This window comes from Canis lupus, chromosome 5 (genome assembly GCF_011100685.1).
Source record: "Canis lupus familiaris isolate Mischka breed German Shepherd chromosome 5, alternate assembly UU_Cfam_GSD_1.0, whole genome shotgun sequence".
NCBI classification, from domain to species: domain Eukaryota; kingdom Metazoa; phylum Chordata; class Mammalia; order Carnivora; family Canidae; genus Canis; species Canis lupus.
In genome coordinates this window covers 58,676,235-58,697,007 of record NC_049226.1, presented here as the reverse complement: position 1 = coordinate 58,697,007, position 20,773 = coordinate 58,676,235, and the positions used below count along the sequence as shown (strand labels likewise).

The following is a 20,773-nucleotide window of genomic DNA, read 5'->3' as shown; positions in this document are numbered from 1 at the left end:
ATGCCTTGGGTGCCTCCTGACCTGGCTTACAGCCACATAGCCAAACTTCCAATCTAGGGACTGGGGACCAGGACCCTATAGCAGTAAGAGAAGCCTCCAGCAGGTGCACCTGCAGCCGAACAACCATACCCAGGAGGACCAGCTCTATGGTACCCCACTCCCAGCCCTGCTGCTAAGGAAATAATAACGTGACACACAGCTCCTACTGTGCTCACCTGTGCTGTACAGACAGCATCCCCTCTAAGGAGCAACAAGGGGCATTACTGGAAAAATTCACAAATGAGGATGACAGGGTGGGGGCCCTGGACCAGGTGCCTACTCCGCCACTGGAAGCCCTGAGGTGGAGCTAAGCCTCACCTCAGCGATGGGTGAGGGTCTGGGGGCTCATGGCCACGGCCAGAACCAGAGACAGCGGCCCGTAGGGCGAGGTGGGGGGAGGGCTTGGATCCCAGACCCAGACTGGCCCCTGCGGAGCCTCACTGGGTCTCCTGCTGGTTCCACCCCCTCTCCAGCCTCCCAGGAGCGTGGGAAAACCACAACCTGGCCAGCGGGGCAGCAGGATCCCGGAGGGGATGGGGATCAGGAGACCCAGTTCTTAAAGCGGGAGAGCTGGTGCTCGGCCCCCTGCATGGACATATGTCTGTTCCAGGGTCCCATTTCCAGGGGCTGGGGGAGACTATGGAGCTGCTGGTCCTTGGAGGTGACGCTGCCCACAGCCAGGGCCTGCTAGGGTCCATGGGGCAGGTGCCAGGCAAGACTCTGTCCTCTTCAGGTGTGGGGGCAGGACACCGGGACCGTCCTTGGGGCTGCCTTTCCTGCCAGTGCCCTGTGAGCCCCACCCTCAGAGGAGCCTATGGTCTGTCCTGGGGGGTCTCAGCATCCCTGCTTCCCCCCGGGCCGCCTTGGGCATGTCTGGCAGCCTCTTCCTCTCCCAGCTGTAGTGGGGACAGTGGGGGGAAGCGGTTAGGAACCTGGAGCCCCTTGGGACACCTGGGTGGCTCAGTGGTTGAGCGCTGCCTTTGGCTCAGGGTGTGATCCCAGGACTCCAGGATCAAGTCCCACATCAGGCTCCCTGCATGGAGCCTGCTTCTCCCTCTGCCTGTGTCTCTGCCTCTCTCTCTGTGTCTCTCATGAATAAATAAATAAAATCTTTAAAAAAAAAAAAAAAGGAACCTCAAGTCCCCAAACCAGGAAGCTTAGCCACCGGGTCCTGGCGGAGGGGGGCACTAACCACCTGCTTCTCTCGAGCCAGTGACTACCCCCGCCCCTTGCCTGTTTCCACAGCTGTAAAATGGGACAATAACAGGTTCCACCTGGTGGGTTGCTGGGCGGTTTCAAGAGTCAACGTAAACTCAGAGCACCCCAAGGGAGGCCACAGGGGTGCGGGCCACCATCCAAGCTGGGAAAATCCCCACCAGGGGCCAGAATCCTCCAGAGCGCAGGCGGCAAGACCTGAAGACTTGAGTCCCAGGTGCCGGGGATCCACCCCCAACTCCCAGTCTCATCCCCTGCTCGGAGGTGACAACCCAGAGGCTGCCAGCCAGCAGACATCAGACCTCCCTGCCCATGCACTCTACCTGGAGGAGGCAGCCTCTGTGGACCTCATGCTCACCCAAGACGGGATTCAAGCCCCACCTCGACACCCGAGGGTCTTGGTGATGATGGTCGGACTCTGCCCCATGGACCTCACCCAGGAGCCACGTCTGCCCCTCTGGGGCTCTGCGGAGGCTGGCCGCTGGGGCCACACGTCCGAGAGGTGGGCACGCCCAGACTGCCCGGCCCCAGACCCGCCTCCTGCCCTATGCTCCTCCCGGCTCACTGCTTACTGCGGGGGGCCAGGCAGGAACCCGTGTGGACACCTGGCCGGCCCTCCCTCGCTGCCCAGAGCGGGACGATCACCCCTCCCACCCTCACAGCCCACAGATGCCCCTCGGGAGCAGGGGTGCGACTCACCGTCCAGGTGGCTGACTTGGCCGTGCTGGACTGCTGGAAGGTGACGTCGAAGTGGTGGGGACCAGGGTAGTCGGTGTTGGAGGGGATGGCCGGCGCAGGCGACATGGTGTCAAAGGTGGAGCTGGGCTGCGCGTAGGGTGAGTGGGTGGGCACGCTGGCGGCGTGCTCCGGGGTGTAGGGGCTGGCCGAGGCCGCGCGGCTGCTCATCTGGTCCATGGTGCTGCTCAGCAGATTGAACTGGGACTAGCGTGGGAAGGGGGAGGGAGGGGGACACACAGTCAGGCTGGAGCGTGGAGCGTGGAAGCGCGCGCCGGCCAGAGGTGTCCTGTTACAGGAGCCTTAAAGGGCCAGCAGCTCAGTCATCCCAAATATTTCCCGTCCCACCCCCCCAACTCCCGACAGGTCACTGCTTGTGTTGGGATAAACTGACATATTCACCTCGCCCTCCCCTCTCCATCAGCCTCCTTCTGTGCCAGGGTTTCCGTGGAGCACACCTGGAGGGGAGCTGCTGGCAGGGGAGGCTCCTGCCCCTGGACCTCCTGGCAGTCTGGGGGGAGGCACTCTCCAGGGGCAGCGTCCCCATCCCCCTAAGACAGCCCCAAGGAGGGAGACCCCAGGCCCAGGGAGCCAGACAGAGGGAGGGATGGGCCAGGGCAGGGGGTGGGTCCCACAGGCCCCTCCTTCCCCCCCAGGGGCCCATGTCCCATCAACCTCCTGGGGTCCTGGGACCTTGTGATGGGTCAGCCCCTCCCTGGAGCTTCAGGAGGCCTGAGCAAAGGAGGGAGGGGACAGCCCAATCCACCACAGATCAGGTCCCCTCTGGAGGGCAGGCAGGGAAGACCCCTTTCCCTGTCTGGAGGCTTCAAGCAGGGGGTGGGCTGGATGGGTAAAGAGCAGCTGATCTCCAAACACGGAAGCATCTCTTGCTTTGTGGCCAGAGGGTGATGAGGTTTGCTTTAATCCTCATGTGGGCCTCAGGTGGATGTGGCTATTATCCCATTTTACAGATGAGGACACTGAGGCACACAGGGGGTGATTGCGTGGGGTGAGGCACCAGCCACCCTCAAGGCAGTTACCCTGAGAGCCCTGGGGCCCGGGGTGCCCATGGGGGGCAGAGGCTGATGGGTACCAAGAGCGACGGGGGCTTACCCTGCAGCCTCCCTTCACCAGTCTGCCTCCTTTAGATCCCAAAGCACAGGAGTGTATCCCTGGGGGCACAGGGGGCGGGGACCAGCTGCTGGGCCCCTTTCTGCCCTGGGTGTTTTTCTCAAACAGGAGGGCGGTGCTCATTACCCAGAGGCCCCTCCAGCTTAGCATCCCCTTGGAAGGCACATGTTCTTTCCCTTCCACTCTGCTGGTGACAAGGGTCCTGGAGTCCACACTGGAGGCTGCCCAGCCTGAAGGAAGCTTAGCACAAGTGATGACCCAGGAGGAGTGAGGTGACAGGTGACAGATTGTCACTAAAGCTGTGGCTCTGTGCCTTCTGGAACTCCAGCTGCAGCTGCCATCGGACCTCCAGAGCTGGGGTCCCACCAGCCACAAGACAGGAGCCCCCTGCAGGCCCCGGCTGCAGCCTCCTTCCCCATCCGGCTCCCACTGCCTCCAGACTAGCCCAGCCTTCGCTTGTGCACGGTGGGGGACGTGGCGCGGGGTGGGGGGGACCAGCACCCACCATCATGAGGGGTAAGCGGATAAACAAACTGTGCTGTTGTAGACTGCAGCCACAGGGCAGAGCCGTGGCCCAGGGGCTGGGTGGGGCTGGGGGCCACCGCTTGGGGGGTGCTGTTTTCCTCTGGACGTGACGCGGGTGCCCTAGAATCCACGGTGCACAGCAGTGGTGAGCTGCACATCACAGACACCGTGCTCCATAAAGTTCTTCAGAACAAAACGACAGAGAGGAAGGAGTAAGAAGCCTCGTCCCCAGGAGTGTGAGGGCCAGGCTGGGGAACCCCCCCACCGCATTCTCATCCCGAGGGGCATCACTCCTGCATCCCTCCTGCCTCTGGCCTCTGTCTCCCCATCCTGACTGTGAGGGGGCCCCACAAGAGGGCTAACATGTGTCGGGACCATTGGCCACAGCAAGCTAAGCAGTGCTGGGGGTGCCCAGCACCCCGACTCCATACACGGTGCCACAAGAAAAATACAGAAATGAAGGATCTCACTCTCAGGTTCATGCTGAGCATGTGACACACTGTGCATCATTCCTGGTGAATTAACTATTAAATTACTGCCATGGGTTTCTTTTTACATTTCTTCTGTGTGGCTCCTGGAAAATGCAAAATCATATGTGTGGCCCACATGGCATTTCTACTGGATGGTGCTGGACCCAAGTGTCCGGCTCCCACTCCCATCATCAGCTCTGCTATGGAGCTGCCCCTGTGGGCGCATTCCCCAGGGCTGCTGAGTGAGTGGCCCAGCGACAAAAGGAAAGAAGGAAGGGAGGGAGGGAGGGAGGGAAGGAGAGAAGAAGAGGGGAAGGGAGGGAGGGAGGGAGGAAGGTGGGTGTGCAAGGCAGCAGGATGGACTCCCCTACACAGATGCCCAGGAACCTGGATGGACTGGGTATGAACCCAGCCTTCCCACTAAACCAGGCTGAGAGCCCCATGGGTCCTGGAGGGGGCAGGGTTCCCAGCCTGCCCCCAGCCCAGAGTCCCCATGGCCTCTCTCCTCCAGGTGACAAGCCATGGCCCCGTGGAGCATCTTCCCTGTGATCATAGGGGCCCCCTCCCCAGGCCCCCAAGGGCTACAGGAGCCTTTCCACCTCCCGGGCCTCAGTGAGGACAGCAGACCAACCAATGGGGGCTCAGGTCTGTCCTCCCCACTACAACCCCACAGCAGCACAGCTTGGGTCTGTCCTCCCTACTCTGTCCCCACAGCAGGACAGCTTGGGTCTGTCCTCCCCACTCCGACCCCACAGCAGGACAGCTCGGGTCTGTCCTCCCCACTCCGACTCCACAGGAGCACAGCCTGGGTCTGTCCTCCCCACTCCGACCCCACAGCAGGACAGCTCGGGTCTGTCCTCCCCACTCCGACTCCACAGGAGCACAGCCTGGGTCTGTCCTCCCCACTCCGACCCCACAGCAGGACAGCTCGGGTCTGTCCTCCCCACTCCGACTCCACAGGAGCACAGCTCAGGTCTGTCCTCCCCACTCCGACCCCACAGCAGCACAGCCTGGGTCTGTCCTCCCCACTGCGACCCCACAGCAGCACAGCCCGGGCCAGCAGGGCAAAGGGCCCCTGCCCCCCTGATCAGCAGAAACGAGAGGCAGCCCCACGACAACAACGCTGTTCAGATTTTAACTTGTCCACATTCTTTACTGATCTGAGGCGGGTGCCAGGGAATTAGTCACTGAACCAAAAGAGCAGAGGTGATAGCATCTGTGGGCCCAGGAGCCGAGCAGGAGGGAGCGGGAGGCTTCCAGTGGGCAGGGGCAGGCCGGGAGCCCTTTGAGAAGTGCAGGAGGAAGCACTCTGCGTGCAAACACTGCTCCGGCAGCCAGGGCGCCCTCCTTTGGCCCCTGGCATTTTGTGGTCTGGGCGACCGGAGAGTTACCCCTCCCCACGGGAGCGGAGGCCACTGTGCAGCATGTGTTGGGCCACTGTGCGGTGGCCGTGTGGGGCTCCCTCTTGGGGTTCTGCTGCCCCAGGGGCACACCTCTGCCTGCACCCCCAGGAACTGGCAGGGTTTGTGTCCGAGAGTGGCAGGGAAACCCGCTGGTCAGGAAGTGCTCCGGTGGCTCCCAAAGGCCCTTCCTTCCCTCCCTTTGCATTCCTCCCAAGTGGGGAGCGGAGAGCCCCCAGCCCGACCTTGCTGCCCAGATGCGGCCCAGCACAGCCACACGGAAGCCTGGGGGTCTCAGGAAGCTGGGGGGAGGCCCACTTGGCAGCAGGAAGAACCTGGGCAAAATCAGGACTTTTTTGGTTTGTTTTGCTTTCAATCAGAACTCCCAAGAGAGTGGGCTAATTAGGACATGCCCAGCCCCAGGCGGCCCACATGTGCCTACATGTGCACACAGGGCTCCTGGGCCCGACCCAAGGAGGGCTGCAGGGCGGGAGTGAAGCAGCCAGCGGGTGGCCTCCCCTCTGGGTCTGAGGCCCTGCCTGGAGGGCGGGGGGGGGGGGGGGGGGGGGGGGGGGGGGGGGGGGGCTGGGCTCTGGGAGGGGCTGGGGCAAGAGAGGGTCTCTCCTCCCAGATCCCCATGTGCCTTGCTGGATGGTGGCTGGTGGCCTGGGAGCTCTTTCCACCAACACTGGACAGGCTCCTCAAGACACACTGTGCATTTGCTGCACACACGTGTTCTGGTGCTCTGTGTACTGGGTCAGGGCTGAGAGGGTCCTGGGGCATAGGCAGCTCTGGCCGTGCACTGGGGTGTCCATCCCAGCCTTTGCGGGGAGCCAGGCTCGCTTCCTGGTCAAGCCCCTCTTGGGCCAGGATCCCAGGTGGCCCATTCCTGCTCAGAGGAGGGCACCCATAGGTCTGGGGGCCGCATGCACATGTGTGCTCACACACCTGCAGGGATGGGGCTGCTGCAGAGGGAGGAGGGGTAGGGTGAGCCCTGGGTGGACTGTGTCCCAGCACCTGCCCTCTTCTGGGAAAGGAGCTGGACTCTGGGGGCACAGGGAAGGAGGGTACTGCCTGAGGACCAGCAGGGAGAGGATGAAGGGAACCACATGGGGTGGAAAGGTCCCAGCTTCCAGCCCACCCCACCCTGTCATTGCATCACCAGCCAAGGGTCCTCCCCTCCTCTGCATATCCGCAGGGGGCCTGTGTGCTGGGAGAGCTGTGGCTCATTCACTCACTTTGGCCAGAGTCTCTAGTTTCCATCCCCTCCCCAGACCTCACTGCTTTGATCCATACCACCCAAGGGGTGGCAAGCAATAGGGGCTCTGTGGGGGTTCAGAGGCATCAGCTCCCCAGCCACCTGGCACCCCGACCCCCACAGGTGCAGAGGGCCCAGCCTGCCCACTGGTCCTCCCGCCCAGGAGCCTGAGCTCAGTGCAGCCCTGCGGTCCCTGCCCCACAGGCCAGACATCCCAGCCCAAGCTCCCAGTGCCCTTTGCTGGCCAAGCCAGCATTGGCGGTCCCCACAGGAGACAGGTGACTCTCCCAGCCACCCCACTGCCCACCTACAGGCCTCTCTGTGTGTCCAGGTCCAGAGTGACTGCCACCCTCAAGGATCATGTCCTGGAGTGAAAGGAGGGGGACAGAAGAGACCTTCCAGGTCTGGCAGGGCAGAGCAGGGCTCTGAGGTCAGGAGGCCCAGGGGCTGAGGTCCCAGCCTCACCTGTGTGACCCAGCCCAGCACTCTACCACCCTCGGCCTCAGTTTCCCCATCTACAAAGCAGGGATGAAGCCACAGGGCAGCTGTGCAGATCAGGAGGGTCCAGGGAGGCTGTAGTGCATGACACACTGATCCCCCCTTCTCCACACAGAAGTCCAACAAAGGGCTGCAGACGGGGACCCAGGCCCGGCCAGCCCTGGACCCTCACCCACTCACTCAGAGGATGGGGCTGAGCCCCAGGCACAGAGATGGGGCAAGCGGAGCCCCCCGTGCCCGGAGAGGCCACATCTAGCCATGCTGTCACGCTCAGCCCCAGACTGGGCGCTGGGAACCTCTGGGCCGAACGACGCAGACCTCCAAGCACTCGTGAGCCCCTGGCACCGGCTCTTGCCTTGGGTGCTCTCTGGGGTTGAAAGCAGGTCCTGTACCCCCTGCCAGGAGCACCTGGTGGGAGCGGCCACGGTGCGTGGTGGGGACGGCCAGCCCTGCCCAGGGGCCAGGCCACCTCTCTGCACCTACGCCCTCTTCTACTCTGTCGCCCGTCCCAACCAGCCCGAGTTCTCCAGAAATGGGGCTTATCCGGCTTCACTGGGTCCATCCTTTGATTGGGAGCTGGGTTTTGCAGTTTTGTAAGATTCCTATTGTACGTGTTTATTTAATGCCAATGAACCATCTCAAATGAGTTTTGGGGATGTAGATGGAAAACAAATTGTAGAAGTTTGTGCTCCACTCGCTCCCCGCATCCGTGGGCACCTCTAGTGGATTCCAGGCTATTAAGGCAGGAAGAGCAAGAGCACAGGTGGGCTGGGACCGTGCGGCATAACGACGTGCAGGTGTATATGCAGGTGTCACCCACGCTCTCCCCAGAGGGAACAGAAATACTTGTCACTAGAATTTAAAACGACTCGTGTGAGTGGTCAGAGGCTCTGTTCCAGACTGACTCACCTAGTGGAGGGGACTGGAGGGACAGAGAGGATGTTTCCAGCCCCGTCCCTGCACGGGGCCAAGCAGGGGCAGCTGCGGACACTGGGCTCCAGCACTGGTTTAGGAAGACCTGTTTGTCCGTGCCACAAGGACACCGATTCCAAAGACAGAGCTCCTGCCCCTTTGGGCGGGGTGATATGGGGTCCCCCGGGGGCCCTGCTCCCAGCCTCCTTTGTACACTGCCGGTCCGAACCACAGGGCTTTTGCTCCTGCTATTCCCCACCTGGAACACTGTCTCCTCGCCACTGAGAGAGCCTTTCAAGACTCACTTCCTCCTAGAAATTGCAAGGCTCTCCACCTGCCGGTGTCCTGGGGCCGAGTTCTCTCCCACTTTTCTGGGCAGGGTAACAGACATCATGATACACACCCTTGTGGGTTTGTATCCCATGGGCTGTCAATTTTCCTCTGGCTATAAGCCTCTAAAATACAGGTGAAGCTTGACCAACACCAGGTTAGACACCCCATGCAGCCCAAAATCCAAGGATGACTTATGACTCCCCCAAAGCTTAACCACTGATAACCTATCATTGACCAGAAGCCCTATCGATAACATCAAGCCAATTGACACAGATGCTGCCTGCTATGTGTGTCATGTACTACAATCTCACGAGGAAGCAAGCCACAGAAAAGAAGATCTCGCTAAGAAAATCATCAGGGGACGCCTGGGTGGCTCCGTCAGTGAAGGGTCTACCTTTGGCTCAGGTGGTGATGTCAGGGTCCTGGGATCAAGTCCCACATCGGGCTCCCTGCTCAGCAGAGAGTCTGCTTTGCCCCCTCCCTCTGCTGCTCCCCACCACTCATTTTCTCTTTCTCTCTCTCTGTCTCAAATAAATCAATGAAATCTTTTTTATAAAAGAAAAAGATTGGGATCCCTGGGTGGCTCAGCGGTTTAGCGCCTGCCTTTGGCCCAGGGCACGATCCTGGAGTCCTGGTATCGAGTCCCACGTCGGGCTCTCGGCATGGAGCCTGCTTCTCCCTCCTCCTGTGTCTCTGCCTCTCTCTCTCTCTCTCTCTCTATCATAAATAAATAAATAAATCTTAAAAAAAAAAAAAAGAAAAAGATCATAAGAAGGGGAAACCTATTTCACTACTGTATTTACAAGAAAAAATCTGCATACAAGTGGACTCAAGCCGCTCAACCCCAGGGTCCGCTGTGATGGTTCTTGCGGCAAAGGGTGCTGCTCCCCAGCCGTTCCAGCACCATACACCCTGGGTCCTCAGGAGATTCTTCCTGGACTAAAGCCCATCCTCTCCTCTGTGCAGAAAGCACGCAGGGGTCAGCGGGCCTGCAGGCCTGCCTGGACTCCTCTGCTTTGTGACCTTGGCCGGGCTCACGCGGATAGTACAGGGGTGCCCAGGCATGGCTGTTGTGTTGGTACCATCAGGGTCCTCCATCCATTCCCTTAGGCTCAGGACGGTGCGGAGTGAGGACACTTCCAAAGTGCTTCCAAAGAAAGCCGAGAGGCCCAAATGCAATGCCAAGCACAGCCCAACCAGGACCTTCCCAGAGGTGGATGGTGGTGACACACCCAGCTTGAGGCATCACAGTTCCTCCCCCCTTGCCCTCCTGCCCTCCTGTCCTCCCCACCAGGCCCCAGGTGGCTCCACCTGCTGCATCCACTGCTCCCCAAGCCTGCAGCACCACAGGCATCCTGTGCAGCCCTAGGGCCTTGCAAACACGTTTCCCTTCCCAGCCCCAAGTGGAGGAATGGTCTGGAGGGACAATCTTCATGGCTCCCCCCACGGTCAGCCCTGGTGCACCCCATGTTCCAGCCGCCTGGTGAGGTGGTGAGGGCCCCACTCAAGGCCACACCCTGCACCTCTGGCAGATAGCCGCCCTGGCTTCAGCCTGCGGTAGGGCTGCCTGGCCTCCCTGGCCCTCCCTCGGCTTCCAGCCCCTGCACAGAGCCCACCTCCCCAGGAAGCATCCTGGCCCTGCTGCCCCCTCCTGGCTGGGCACTGGGGCTGGAGCTGAGCCCAATGGGCAAGGCACACAGATCCATCCTTTCCTGGGTCCGGGCGCTCCAGAGGTGGGAACTACATCATAGGGCCTTGGGCTTGGCCAGGGAATCGGGAGACTGGGGCCCTGACTTCACCAAAGCCCGGCCATGTGGTCCTCAACTTTGTGGAAAATAGGTGAACAGTGTGGCCGTGCTTCTTCCTCGGGACCAGTGTGCATCTGACTGGAAGAGTGTGTGACGGGCTCAGGGAGGGGCGGCCGGAGCCTCTGACACTGCTGAGCCTTCTGTCCAGATGCTCCTCCCCAGACCTCCACTGTGGGCGGGGGGGGGGGGGGGGGTCCCCTGTTCCCCATGCAGATGCCACCTCCTGCGGGGAGTGCTCCCCACTCCTGGACACAGCCCTGCCTGACCGGGGAGTGCACACCCTCTCCCTGGGGGCCCGGAGGTGCAGGCGGGAGCCCCCCTCATCTTGGAGGGCTCTCTCCCACCCCGAGTGGGTGTCTGCTCTGACCCCAGCAACCCCCAGCTCCCCAGAGAACACTACCACCAGATTTCTTTTTTTAATCGAATATGAACTCCAAACCCCCTGATCTTCTCTGGCAGGCATGTCTGGGCTTGGGTACAACCTCGCCCAGAGGTGAGTGCCTGGCAAGCCGTCTGGGCTTCAGGGGGAGATAACCCATCCCGCTCGGAGCAAGACCTCCATCCTGCGGTGTTTCCCACAGCATCTCCCGGAGTCTGTGATTAAACGGGTGGAAATGCCAACAAGACCGGACTCGTGCGGGGGGAGGCACCCTCTCCTCCTGAAAATATGCGCTTACACTCTCTCCTCACCCGGGGCTGAGGCAAGGCTCTGCCCAATCTGCGCCAGGACCAGGTGGAAGTTTCCACACCTCGCGCTGGAGAAACGCGCCCCCAGAAGCCCGCTGCTGCAGCTGCCGAGGCGTGTGTCTGCAGGACGCCCCTGCCCGCCGCCGCCTGCACACTGCACTACGCACACCCGGGGGGCAGCCTGGGGCCAGGCTGGGTCCCCGTGCGTCCCTGGGCTGCGCCCTGCCAGCCTCAGCGGGGCTGCCCGTGACCTGGACAGGGGGACCACGGATGCACAGACTATTTCAATCCCCAGGACAGAGCCCCATCCAGACCCCAGCTCCCGGAGCGCCCGGGACCTGGAGCAAAGTGGGGTGCAGCTCACAGAGTACCCCTCGGCCCTGGGCATCACTGGGGACAGGCGGCCTTCCCGTCCCCCTGCCTGCTGCCCCAGAGCCTGACCCTGACCCAGGCATCTGCCCTGACACCCCTCACCCACGTCTCCTTGTCTGTCCATTCTGCAGGGGCTGATCAGGCCCTGCCCACACCAGACCCCTCTGAGGAGCCGCTGCTGTCCTTGGTGGCATGTGCAATAAAGGTGCCAGGGAAGGTGAGGGAGAGTGAAGAGGGTGCCAGCTCAGATGACCAGGACCCAGAGTTGGAGGAGCAGCCATGCACTCCTCAGTGAGCAGGTTTGCTCCCTCCCTCCCCAGTTCAAGGCTCTGGGGTAGACAGACAGGCCAGCCCACTGCCCCTGCCCGCTCTGCTGCCTGACAGCCCCCAGGCTGGGCTCCCCTCCCCATACACCCAGGAGGTGCCGGGGGACAGCGGCACCACGCAGACATGGCCACAGCCTCCAGAGCCGTGCTCCTCCAAGGCCACAGCAGCAGGCAAACCAGTCTGTGAGGCTGTAGGGGCTCAGGCTTCAGGACAGGCTGGACACAAACACCACCCGGCATGGGCAGGGGTGGGGGGGAGGCGTGGGAAGGCATGGGAACCTGCAGACTGGGTGCCAGCAAGCAGAGGAAGGGCTGAGGGGGACGGTTCAGCCAGGGGACCTGCTGGCTCCGAGTCAGAGGCAGTGAGGTGGCCATGGCATGGTGCTGGGGCCTGGCACCCCCAGAGGACACACTAGCACACTAGTGGGCTCCTAGGGCAGGGGATGCCAGGTGTGGCAGTAGGCAGGTCAAGAAGAGCTCCCAGGTTTCGGCCACACAAAGGAAGAGTGGATGTTCCCCTTGCTGAGACTGTGGGGGAGGTGGGGCTGCAGAGAGGTGGGGATGGGCCCCGCAGAGATGGGCCCAGAGCCTGGCCAAGGGGGTAGGGGAGTGTCAGAGTGTCAGCTCCGTGAACAGGATGGTGGTGATACCTCCATCCCCCAACCCCCCCAACCCCCTGCCCCTGGGCAGGCTCTGGGATTCCCCTTCTGGAGCAGTCTATTCCTTCCCAGGCCCCAGAGCCTCGTGCTCCTGCTGCCCCAGGTCAGGGAGAAGACACCGGTGGCCGAGGCCCATGCTGCTGCACAGACCCCTGGCCGCTCCAGCTCTGCTCCATCTAGTCACTTGAACACCTCCTGTCTGGTCCCTGGAGGCCCTGTTCCTTTTCTGTCCTCACTGCCCGCCCCCCCACATCACTGGCTCCTGGCTCAGGCGGCCCCTCTTGTGTCCTGGGAGGTGTCTGTCTGTCTGTGATCTGGTTACTCTCCCTCCGTGCAGCGCACGCCTGTGCTGGGACGCCCCCCTCCCCTAGTCATCTCCACCTGCCACCTGCCCCCCCCTCCCTTGCTCCCTGTCCAAGCGGCCACTCTGCTAGTGTGGCTCAGACTCCCCCTCCTCCCCCGCGGCCCCTTCTCGGCCCAGGGGCCACAGCTGATGAGCAGCTCACGTGGATGGAACTGGAGGGTATTATGCTGAGTGAAGTAAGTCAATCAGAGAAGGACAAACATTATATGGTTTCACTCATACGGGGAATATAAAAAATAGCGAAAGGGATTATAGGGGAAAGGAGAGAAAATGAGTGGGAAAAATTAGAGAGGGTGACAAAACATGAGAGACTCCTAACTCTGGGAAACGAACAAAGGGTAGTGGAAGGGGAGGTGGGAGGTAGGACGGGGTGACGGGCAAGGAGCAGGGCACTGGACGGGATGAGCACTGGGTGTTATATGTTAGGCAAATTGAACTCCAATAAAACATATACAGAAAAATCCAAATGTGAGGCTAAAATTTATAAAACTTTAAAATATATTATGTCTCATCATTTCCTTTGTTTTGCTTAACAATAAAAATATTAATATATGAAAAAAAAAAGAAAGCAGAGCTCACTCTTCACCCCACATTCTCCTCCTGCAGGTTCCCATCTGAATAAACAGGTGGCGACCCCCTTCACCCAGTCTCCTGGGTCCACCCTGGGTCACCTCTGCCCTCACCCCCAGCCCCCCAGCAAATCCTATTGGGAATCCAGGGGTGCGGGCTGCCTCCCCTGCGCCCACCTGGCCGGAGGAGATGAGGAGGCGTTGTCCCTCTGCGGGTGTATCCAGCGGCCTCGGGCTTCCAGCCTCGGCCCTGCCCTCCTGTGGTCCGCTCCTAGCACTGCAGCAGGGGCTCCTTCCAGAACCCCGGCAGGATCTCGTCGTCCTTCCTCCCCCCATGGGCCTCGGGTACAGGAGGTGCTTGCTTAGAACAAATTTCTTGCTGCACTGATTGGCTTTTCCCAGCAGGGCCCTTTCTACCCAGAGGCTGCAGTGTCTGCAAAGAGAGAGCGACCAGACCCACGCCGCACAGGGGATGCAAAGCGCTGTGCCCTCTGGAGCTGCTCCAGGACAGTGGACACTGGTGTTCACGCAGCACCCCTTCCAGCACCCAGCATGGACTGGCAGACAGTGGGAAGAGGCCAGGCCCACATGCCCATGACCCAGCTCGAAGACCCTGCAGCCCAGACAGCCCTGGGCCCTTGACACACAGGCACGGAAAGAGCCAGGGGAGCCTAATCTAATACCTTGCTGACCTCTTGAGACTTTAAAGCTTTGCTGACCAGTGAAACAGCCCCAAAGACTAGTGAATATGGCAAATCACAATATTTCCAACCGGGAAAAGCCAGCCCGGGGTGCCTGCTATGGGTTGGGGGCAGCGTGGTCTCAGGTGAGAGGGGCCCTGCGTGGGGGCAGCTGGTCAAACACAGGTGGGAGAAGCTGCCGCAGACAGAGGCCCCAGCCCTCTCAGTGCCAGCCCCATGCCCCCAGTAAGTGCCAGCCGCCACCAAAGGCAAGAGTCGTTCAGCCCTCGACGGAGAAGCAAACCTTGAGTACAGCTAAACCTGCAGGGAGAGGGGGTACCCTGGCGCCCGGAGCAAACCCGGTGGGCAGCATGGTGCTCAGACAAGGGACCGGGTCACACAAGAAACCTGGCTGCGTGCTCCTTCCCTGGGGCTGGGCTGGGCTGCTGAGCACATGAGCTCCTCCTGTACAACCCTACTTGTTCGTTTTGGGGTTTCAGGTGGTTTGGGCCAAACCTGCTTCCTCTTTCGTGATGCTGCACACAGCGGGAAGTGTCTGTCCCTGAAGGAGGAAACGGATGCTTTTATAAATCAGTACAACCCGGCTGCCCCACTTCCCCTGGGGGCAGAGGTTCTGGCACCTTCTACCTGTCCTGGTCACACATACACACCAGAGCTGCTTGCTGGGTACTTGCCGACAGAGATGTCCTCGGTAATACAGAACCAAGTGATGACGTGCCTGACCCTGTGGGTCCGTGGACGCCAGTGGCCCCTGCTGCCCACCACTCACATGGGGGAGGCAATGCTCCCTCCATGGTCCCAAGGCGGGCCCAGTACCCCTGGTCCCCACACCCGGGAAAAGAGGCCACGTGGCAGGCGTGCTCAGCACCACCTGGCATCTATACTGCGAAGCCACTTCACTAGAGAGAGAAGGTTATACCAGAGGGCCGGGCACCCAGGCTTCTTGGCTGGCCATGCAGGCACTGGCCTCCAGGGCCTGGGACCTTCTGCTCTGGCTTGGGTTGCATGTGTGACAACCAGATGCCCCAGTGGCAGGTGGACAGCCCTTCCTGGCTCACCAATGACGTGGGTCATGGGTAAGTGAGCCAGTGACAGAGTGAGTGATGGGGAGAGGACGGGGAAGAAGGATGTGCCCTCCCTGCCCAGCACTTGCACACACTGAATTTCAGACAGAAGGCTCGTGTTCAGGGTACGGAGAGGCCATGGAGCCTCCAAAGGTGAGTGTTCGGAGCCAGGACCAGAGTCAGGCCGTATAGACGGGTCACCTACACCCGCATCCCTCCCGGGCCACACACACACTGTCACTCTTCCCATGGCCTTGCTGGGGACACAGGCGCCTATTCCAACCTGTGAGGCACACAACACGCACGCGCATACACGCATGTTCTCACCCGAGTGCACACTCACACACGGACATCTGTGCACTTGCACACGCAGCCCAGAACACAGTTCTCCAGAGGCTGGTGTGCCCCCAGATCTTTGTGGCTCAGACTCCCTGTCTTCTGCCTGTGGAGCCTAGGATGGCTGCACTCTGCCCAGCTGTCCATCCTGTCCCTCAGCCCATGCTGGGTCCCCACAGGGCACCAGCTACCCGCAGCCCCCACTCCACCTGCCTCTACCCTCCACCCGCTCAATTAGCAGCCTGGTGTCTGCCTGGCCCTAGGGACCTGGCAAGTCTGGAAATGAGCCCAGATCCCCAGGGTCCAGGCTGCAGAGGCCAAGCAAAAGCTACAGGCCCTTTCTTCCCCCTGCCAGGCTGCTGCTCCTCTGTGACACAGAGACAGGGCGCTTGAAGGCCAGCCTGCTGCAAGTCCTTGACCTTGAGCCCAGACCACACCAAGCCAGCCTAATGAGCAGATGCCCAGAAGAGGATGCTCTCGACCTGGGACCTCAGAGCCCGAGCCCTGGGAGAAGGACGACCTCCAGGGTAGGCTGAGCTCCCGGTAGCTGGGGACAGGGTAGGGTAGTTTGTGGCCCCTGGGTCTGGGACAAAGCCTCCAGCCCACAGCAGGGGAGCCTCAGCAACCTCCACATCTCAGAGTGGCCACCCAGCCCTGACTGGGTAACCACCCACCCTCCTCTCCATGCCTGCTGGTTCTTCCCAGCCAGTGAGCACCGGTTCCCAAGCTCCTCCAGGATGTGCTGGCACCTGTCTCTGTGCCCAGGACCTGCCCCAAACCCTCAGCGCATCCTGCCTGCCTCGGCGTACCCTGGGCTGTGGCACCCCAGCCAGCAGCAAGTGCTTGCTCCAGAGACAGACGAGAGAATGCCCCTCCTAACCCTCCATGGCAGCGAGGGCCCCACCAAGGCGGATGGAGATGGGGTCCCGACCCACGCGGCACACCTACCGTGGCAAAGTGCTGCATGGGGTCACCGACGTAGAGCATGGTGGGCGCGCGGGAGCCCGCACACGCCGGGAAGCTGGCGTGCGGCGGGTCGAGGCATGGGTCTGGGTGGCCAGGGGGTGAGGGGCGGAGTGGTAGCCGCTCGGCAGGGTGCACCCAGGCGCAGAGGCTCCGCGGCTAGGGGGGCGGGAGCCGAGGATGCTCCGGGACATGTGGGCGATTCGCTGGCATCTCCTTCTGCCTCAGTTCTGTCAACCAGCTGCATCTAACAACAAAACCAGCGGCCCACCCCTTTATCCCTCATGCCTATTCATCACAGTCCAGGCAGGCCCCGGCTTGCCCACTGATGTGTCGGACCGCACCACGGAGGCACACGGGGAGGGGCGGCGTGCGGGGCCGGCGCCCACTCCGCACTTAGGCCACACCTGGCTCCCCCAGGGATGCCCCCCACAGGAGGCTCAGGGGGCCACAGGCTCCTACTCCTGAGCCCCAGGGGGTCAGCCCGGGCGCCCTTGAGACCTCTGTGGGTGAGAATGGGCCACCCCAAAGGGAAGAGATGGTGCTGCGGCCCTGGCGCCCTGGGCGGAGCAAATCTCCCTCCCGCAGGGAGCACGGTGGTCCACCGGGGTGCGCCGGGGAAAGCTGACGGAGAGAAGCACCTGGGAGACTGCTCCCCCAGCCACCCTCAGGGACCCCTGCTGCTGAAACGAGCAGCCAAGGCGTGGCCTACGGCAGTGGATTGAGCCGGGGGACCTGGAGCTTGTGTCGTGCTCCAGTCCAACTGGGCGGCCACTGGCCTTGTCCCCACTGGTCCTGAGCCCCTGGCAACAGGGATGTGGCCCAGAAGGGGGGCTGCTGCCCCACCTGGCAGGGGCTCGCGGTGGCCACGGCTACTCCCTTTCTGGAGTCTGCCCGTCCGCTTTAGTGTAACCACCTTTGGCACAGGGTTGCTTTGGGGTCGAGGCGGGAATCCCCCCTGGAAGCAGGCAGGGCCTCGGTCCTGGGCCTACACAGATAAACCACATGAAGCTGGACGTGCCCCCTTCGAGTTCCAAGCACCACCCCCAACAAGAGCTCAGAGGCCTAGGAGGTGCTGCGGAGACAGCTACTGTTCTCCACGCAACCTGAGACAATGGAGGGAGACAGAGGCAGGGAATGGGTTCTGCAGAGCCGCCCAGGTTGGAAGTCCTGGCTGGGGGCAGCAGCTGACAGCCTTCTTGGCCAGGAATGCTTGAAGACGGGAAGGCTGGGGCTGGGGGCCCCGCTGCCGCCTCCCCCCTGGCCTGGGGTCCCATCCTTCAGTGAGTCTTTTAGAGGACGCTGGAAGGAGAGGCACCTTGTGGACCAGGCAGGTGGGCTGGTGGACCGCAGGACCCAGAGCCAGGTGAGACAGGAGGAGGGGGGTTCAGACCCCAGCCCCCACTCCCCAACCTCTCAGGGTGGGGGTCCCCTCCTGGCAGGGGAGCATCCCCAGCTGGGGCTCCAAGCACAGCAGCTGGGGAAGTCAGCTGTCCTCCTCATCCTGCTGGATTTGTAGAAGCCAAGAGGGGAGAGCAGAGGAAAGAAGACTCTGAGGTCAGAGACCCCAAGAACGGGCATAGGCTGGCACCCGGGGGATCCGGCGTGGGGACTGAATCCCCAGGTGGCCCACGCCCTGCCTCCCCCTCTCCTTGGAAGGCACTGTAAATGCAATGACAGCCCCTGTGATCAACCAGTCAACTCTGAGTTGATCAGAAAGGAGGCTACACAGGTGGGCCAGGCCTCATCAGATAAGCCCTCCCAAGAGGTCAGGGACACATCGTCTGCTGGCCTCAAGGAGCAATCTGCCAGGATGTGCCACCACTGTAGGGCAGCGGATCGCAAGCAGCCTCCAGGGGCTTAGAACAGCCGCCCTCGAGGAAGCTGTGACCTCGGCTTCACAGCTGCGAGGAACTGAATTTTGCCAACAAGCAGAGTCTGGGAGGGGCCCCGGGCCAGATGAGGCTGCGGTCCTGGCTGACACTCCACAGCCTGGGAGACCTGGGGCAGGGGACCAAGGGGAGACACACAGGACTCCTGGGCCACAGAGACTCTGAGGCAATGAGGGCTGTTTTAAGCCACCAAGTGTGTGGTGGACCTTGGGCAGAGGAAGGTCCACACTCTGGGGGAGCTCAGGCCACAGGGAGGCCGGGAGACACAGGCCAGGCCAAGGGGAAGCTGGCTGCCCGGAGAGGGGGTGTCAGGTGGGAGAGGCATCCCCCAGGGACACCCCCCACAGGAGGCTTAGGGGGCCACAGGCTCCCACTCTTGAGCCCCAGGGGGTCAGCCTGGGCACCCTTGAGCCCTGGCAGGAGCACCAAAAGCAAAAAGACCAGGACCTGGGGGCCCTGCCCACCCATGCTGCAGGGTCCCCACAGAGGCTCCTCCCTCCCTGTCCTGACCACATGCAGGCAGGTGGCTGTGCTCACCCACGAAGTGTGTCACAGAGCGGGCTCCATGACTTGGTGGCAGACTGGGGCACAGCTCTGTGCACCCCGGAGGAACTCCCACCCCTGCCCAAAGAAGGAAGTTGCTGCTTGGGGGGCTCACCGTGGACGGCAGGCAAGCTGGGGTCCTGGAGATGCCGGGGGCAAACTGAACCTGCTCCCTGACCTTGGGCTCCACCCCCACATCTTCTCTGAGGAGGGGGCATCCCTTCCTTCCCCCTGCACGCCTACGCCCAGGGGTCCAAACTGGGCAGAAGGGACCCCTCCCTGGGCCAGGAAGGTCTGCCCTGGGTGATGGTGGGGTCTTGGGTCTGGGAGGGGCTGCAGGTTCTAACCTGGCTAAGCAGCTCTCCACGGGCACCAGAGCAGGTGGCAGTGGGGCCCCAGCGCAGATCAGCTGTGCCTGCTGCCCCTGCCGGCCTCAGTCCTACCCCGTGGCCCACCTGCCCATGACAGCTGTCACCACAGAAAGGCGCCAGGAGAGGCGGGAAGGGACTCGGGGAGGGAGGGCCTGGAGCTCCACACACTGCAGGGGAAGCTGGGAGGAGCCAGTGGAGGGAGGCAAGCCAGCCAGCCTCGCTGGGCACCTGCCCCCTCTCCTTCTTGTGCGTGCATCATCAGAGCTGGGAGGGGGCCCCCCTGGGAGCCCAACCCCTGGTTTGTCCTCAGGGGACGCTGAGACTCGGAGGGGACACGCAGACTCTTAGCTCAGGCCCAGCGCCTGCAGAGTCCAGGGGGAATTGGGACTCCAGCTGCCTGCTCAGGATGCCCAGGGCACTCACGACGAAGAATTTCATCCCGTCTGTGCCCACCCCCCAGGTAGCGGGGGGCCTCAAGGCCCATGCAGACCCCACAAGACTGGCCTCTCACGGCATCAGCCAACCCTCCCCCTGAGCCTCTGGGGACACCAGGGACCTGGCTTTTATGCACCCTCCCCTGGTGGGAGATGGGAGGCCTGTTTGAGGGCTTGTGCTGGGGAGTGAGCCACGTGGGGTAGGCTGACACGGGGGCTCTTCCTGCAGGAACCCCAAGGAGGGCAAGTGGCGACAGAGGCCCCAGGGCATCCCTGGCACAGCTGCTCCCAGGCCCTCTGTCCTCGGGGACACAGTGCTCTTAAACACGGAGCCTGGTCCCTCCTCCCCTGCACAGCGTTGCTTTGTCACGCACTCCCCATGGCCAGGTACCACCCTCGTCCTTGCAGTCCTGCTGAGGCTGACCAGGTAGCCACATGCATCACCTGGCAAACAAGGGGTAGTGACGGGACGGGTCTGGGGGCTCCCCACACCCACAGGGGCCTCCCAGCAGGAAGCCCGCTCTGGGCCCTCTCAGCCCTATGGACCCTGGCAGTGGCAGCAGTGACCTCCGGGAGCTCACTGTCCCCCCAAGAATCTCTGCTCTGGGACTCCTCCAAGGTCTGCCAAGGGGCCTGCTGGCCTACTGGGGCCTGTCCTCTCCATTGCCTGCCTCAGCTGCCTCGGCTGGCCCCATGTGGCAGGAGGGTGTCCGAGGACGATGACTGACCCTTCCTGCAGAGCTGGGCAGGGCCTGTGCTCCGGCCCACACGCTCCATCACCTCCGCTTCATAAGCAAGGACACCGAGGCTCAAGGTGGAGGGGGATGCATTCCGGGACAGCCTGGCTCCTCAGGTGGGCCATTACCCGTCCTACTTGTCCCCACTGGCCACTCAGGCAGTGATTCAGGGCCTCTTGTGGGCCTGCCGCGGCCTCTCTTCCAACTGTGGTCTGACTGTGGCAGGGGCAGTGCTCAGGAACCTGCACAACCTGTGGGACGGGATCTGCCCCACAACCAGCAGGGCCCCAAGGCTCCAGACGGTGGGAAGTGCCACCCCAGAGGACCAATGTCCCCTCACTCAAGGACGGTCCCCATCAGCCCAGTGGACAGCAGGCCTTTCCACCCAGCCGAGTCACAGCCTCAGGGTTGGCAGAAAATGAAGGACTCAG

General features: G+C 62.1%; 1 protein-coding gene across 7 annotated transcripts in view; it reads right to left on the bottom strand.

Annotated features, from left to right (window-relative positions):
* The window catches only part of TP73 (tumor protein p73), a 63,033-nt gene that overhangs the window by 18,704 nt on the left and 23,556 nt on the right, over positions 1-20,773 (bottom strand). For all 7 annotated transcript variants that reach the window (XM_038537743.1, XM_038537738.1, XM_038537739.1 and 4 more), the window contains exon 4: positions 1,954-2,196. In XM_038537743.1, coding sequence (XP_038393671.1) covers positions 1,954-2,196 — 243 coding nt within the window. The remainder of the gene's footprint in view (positions 1-1,953; positions 2,197-20,773) is intronic.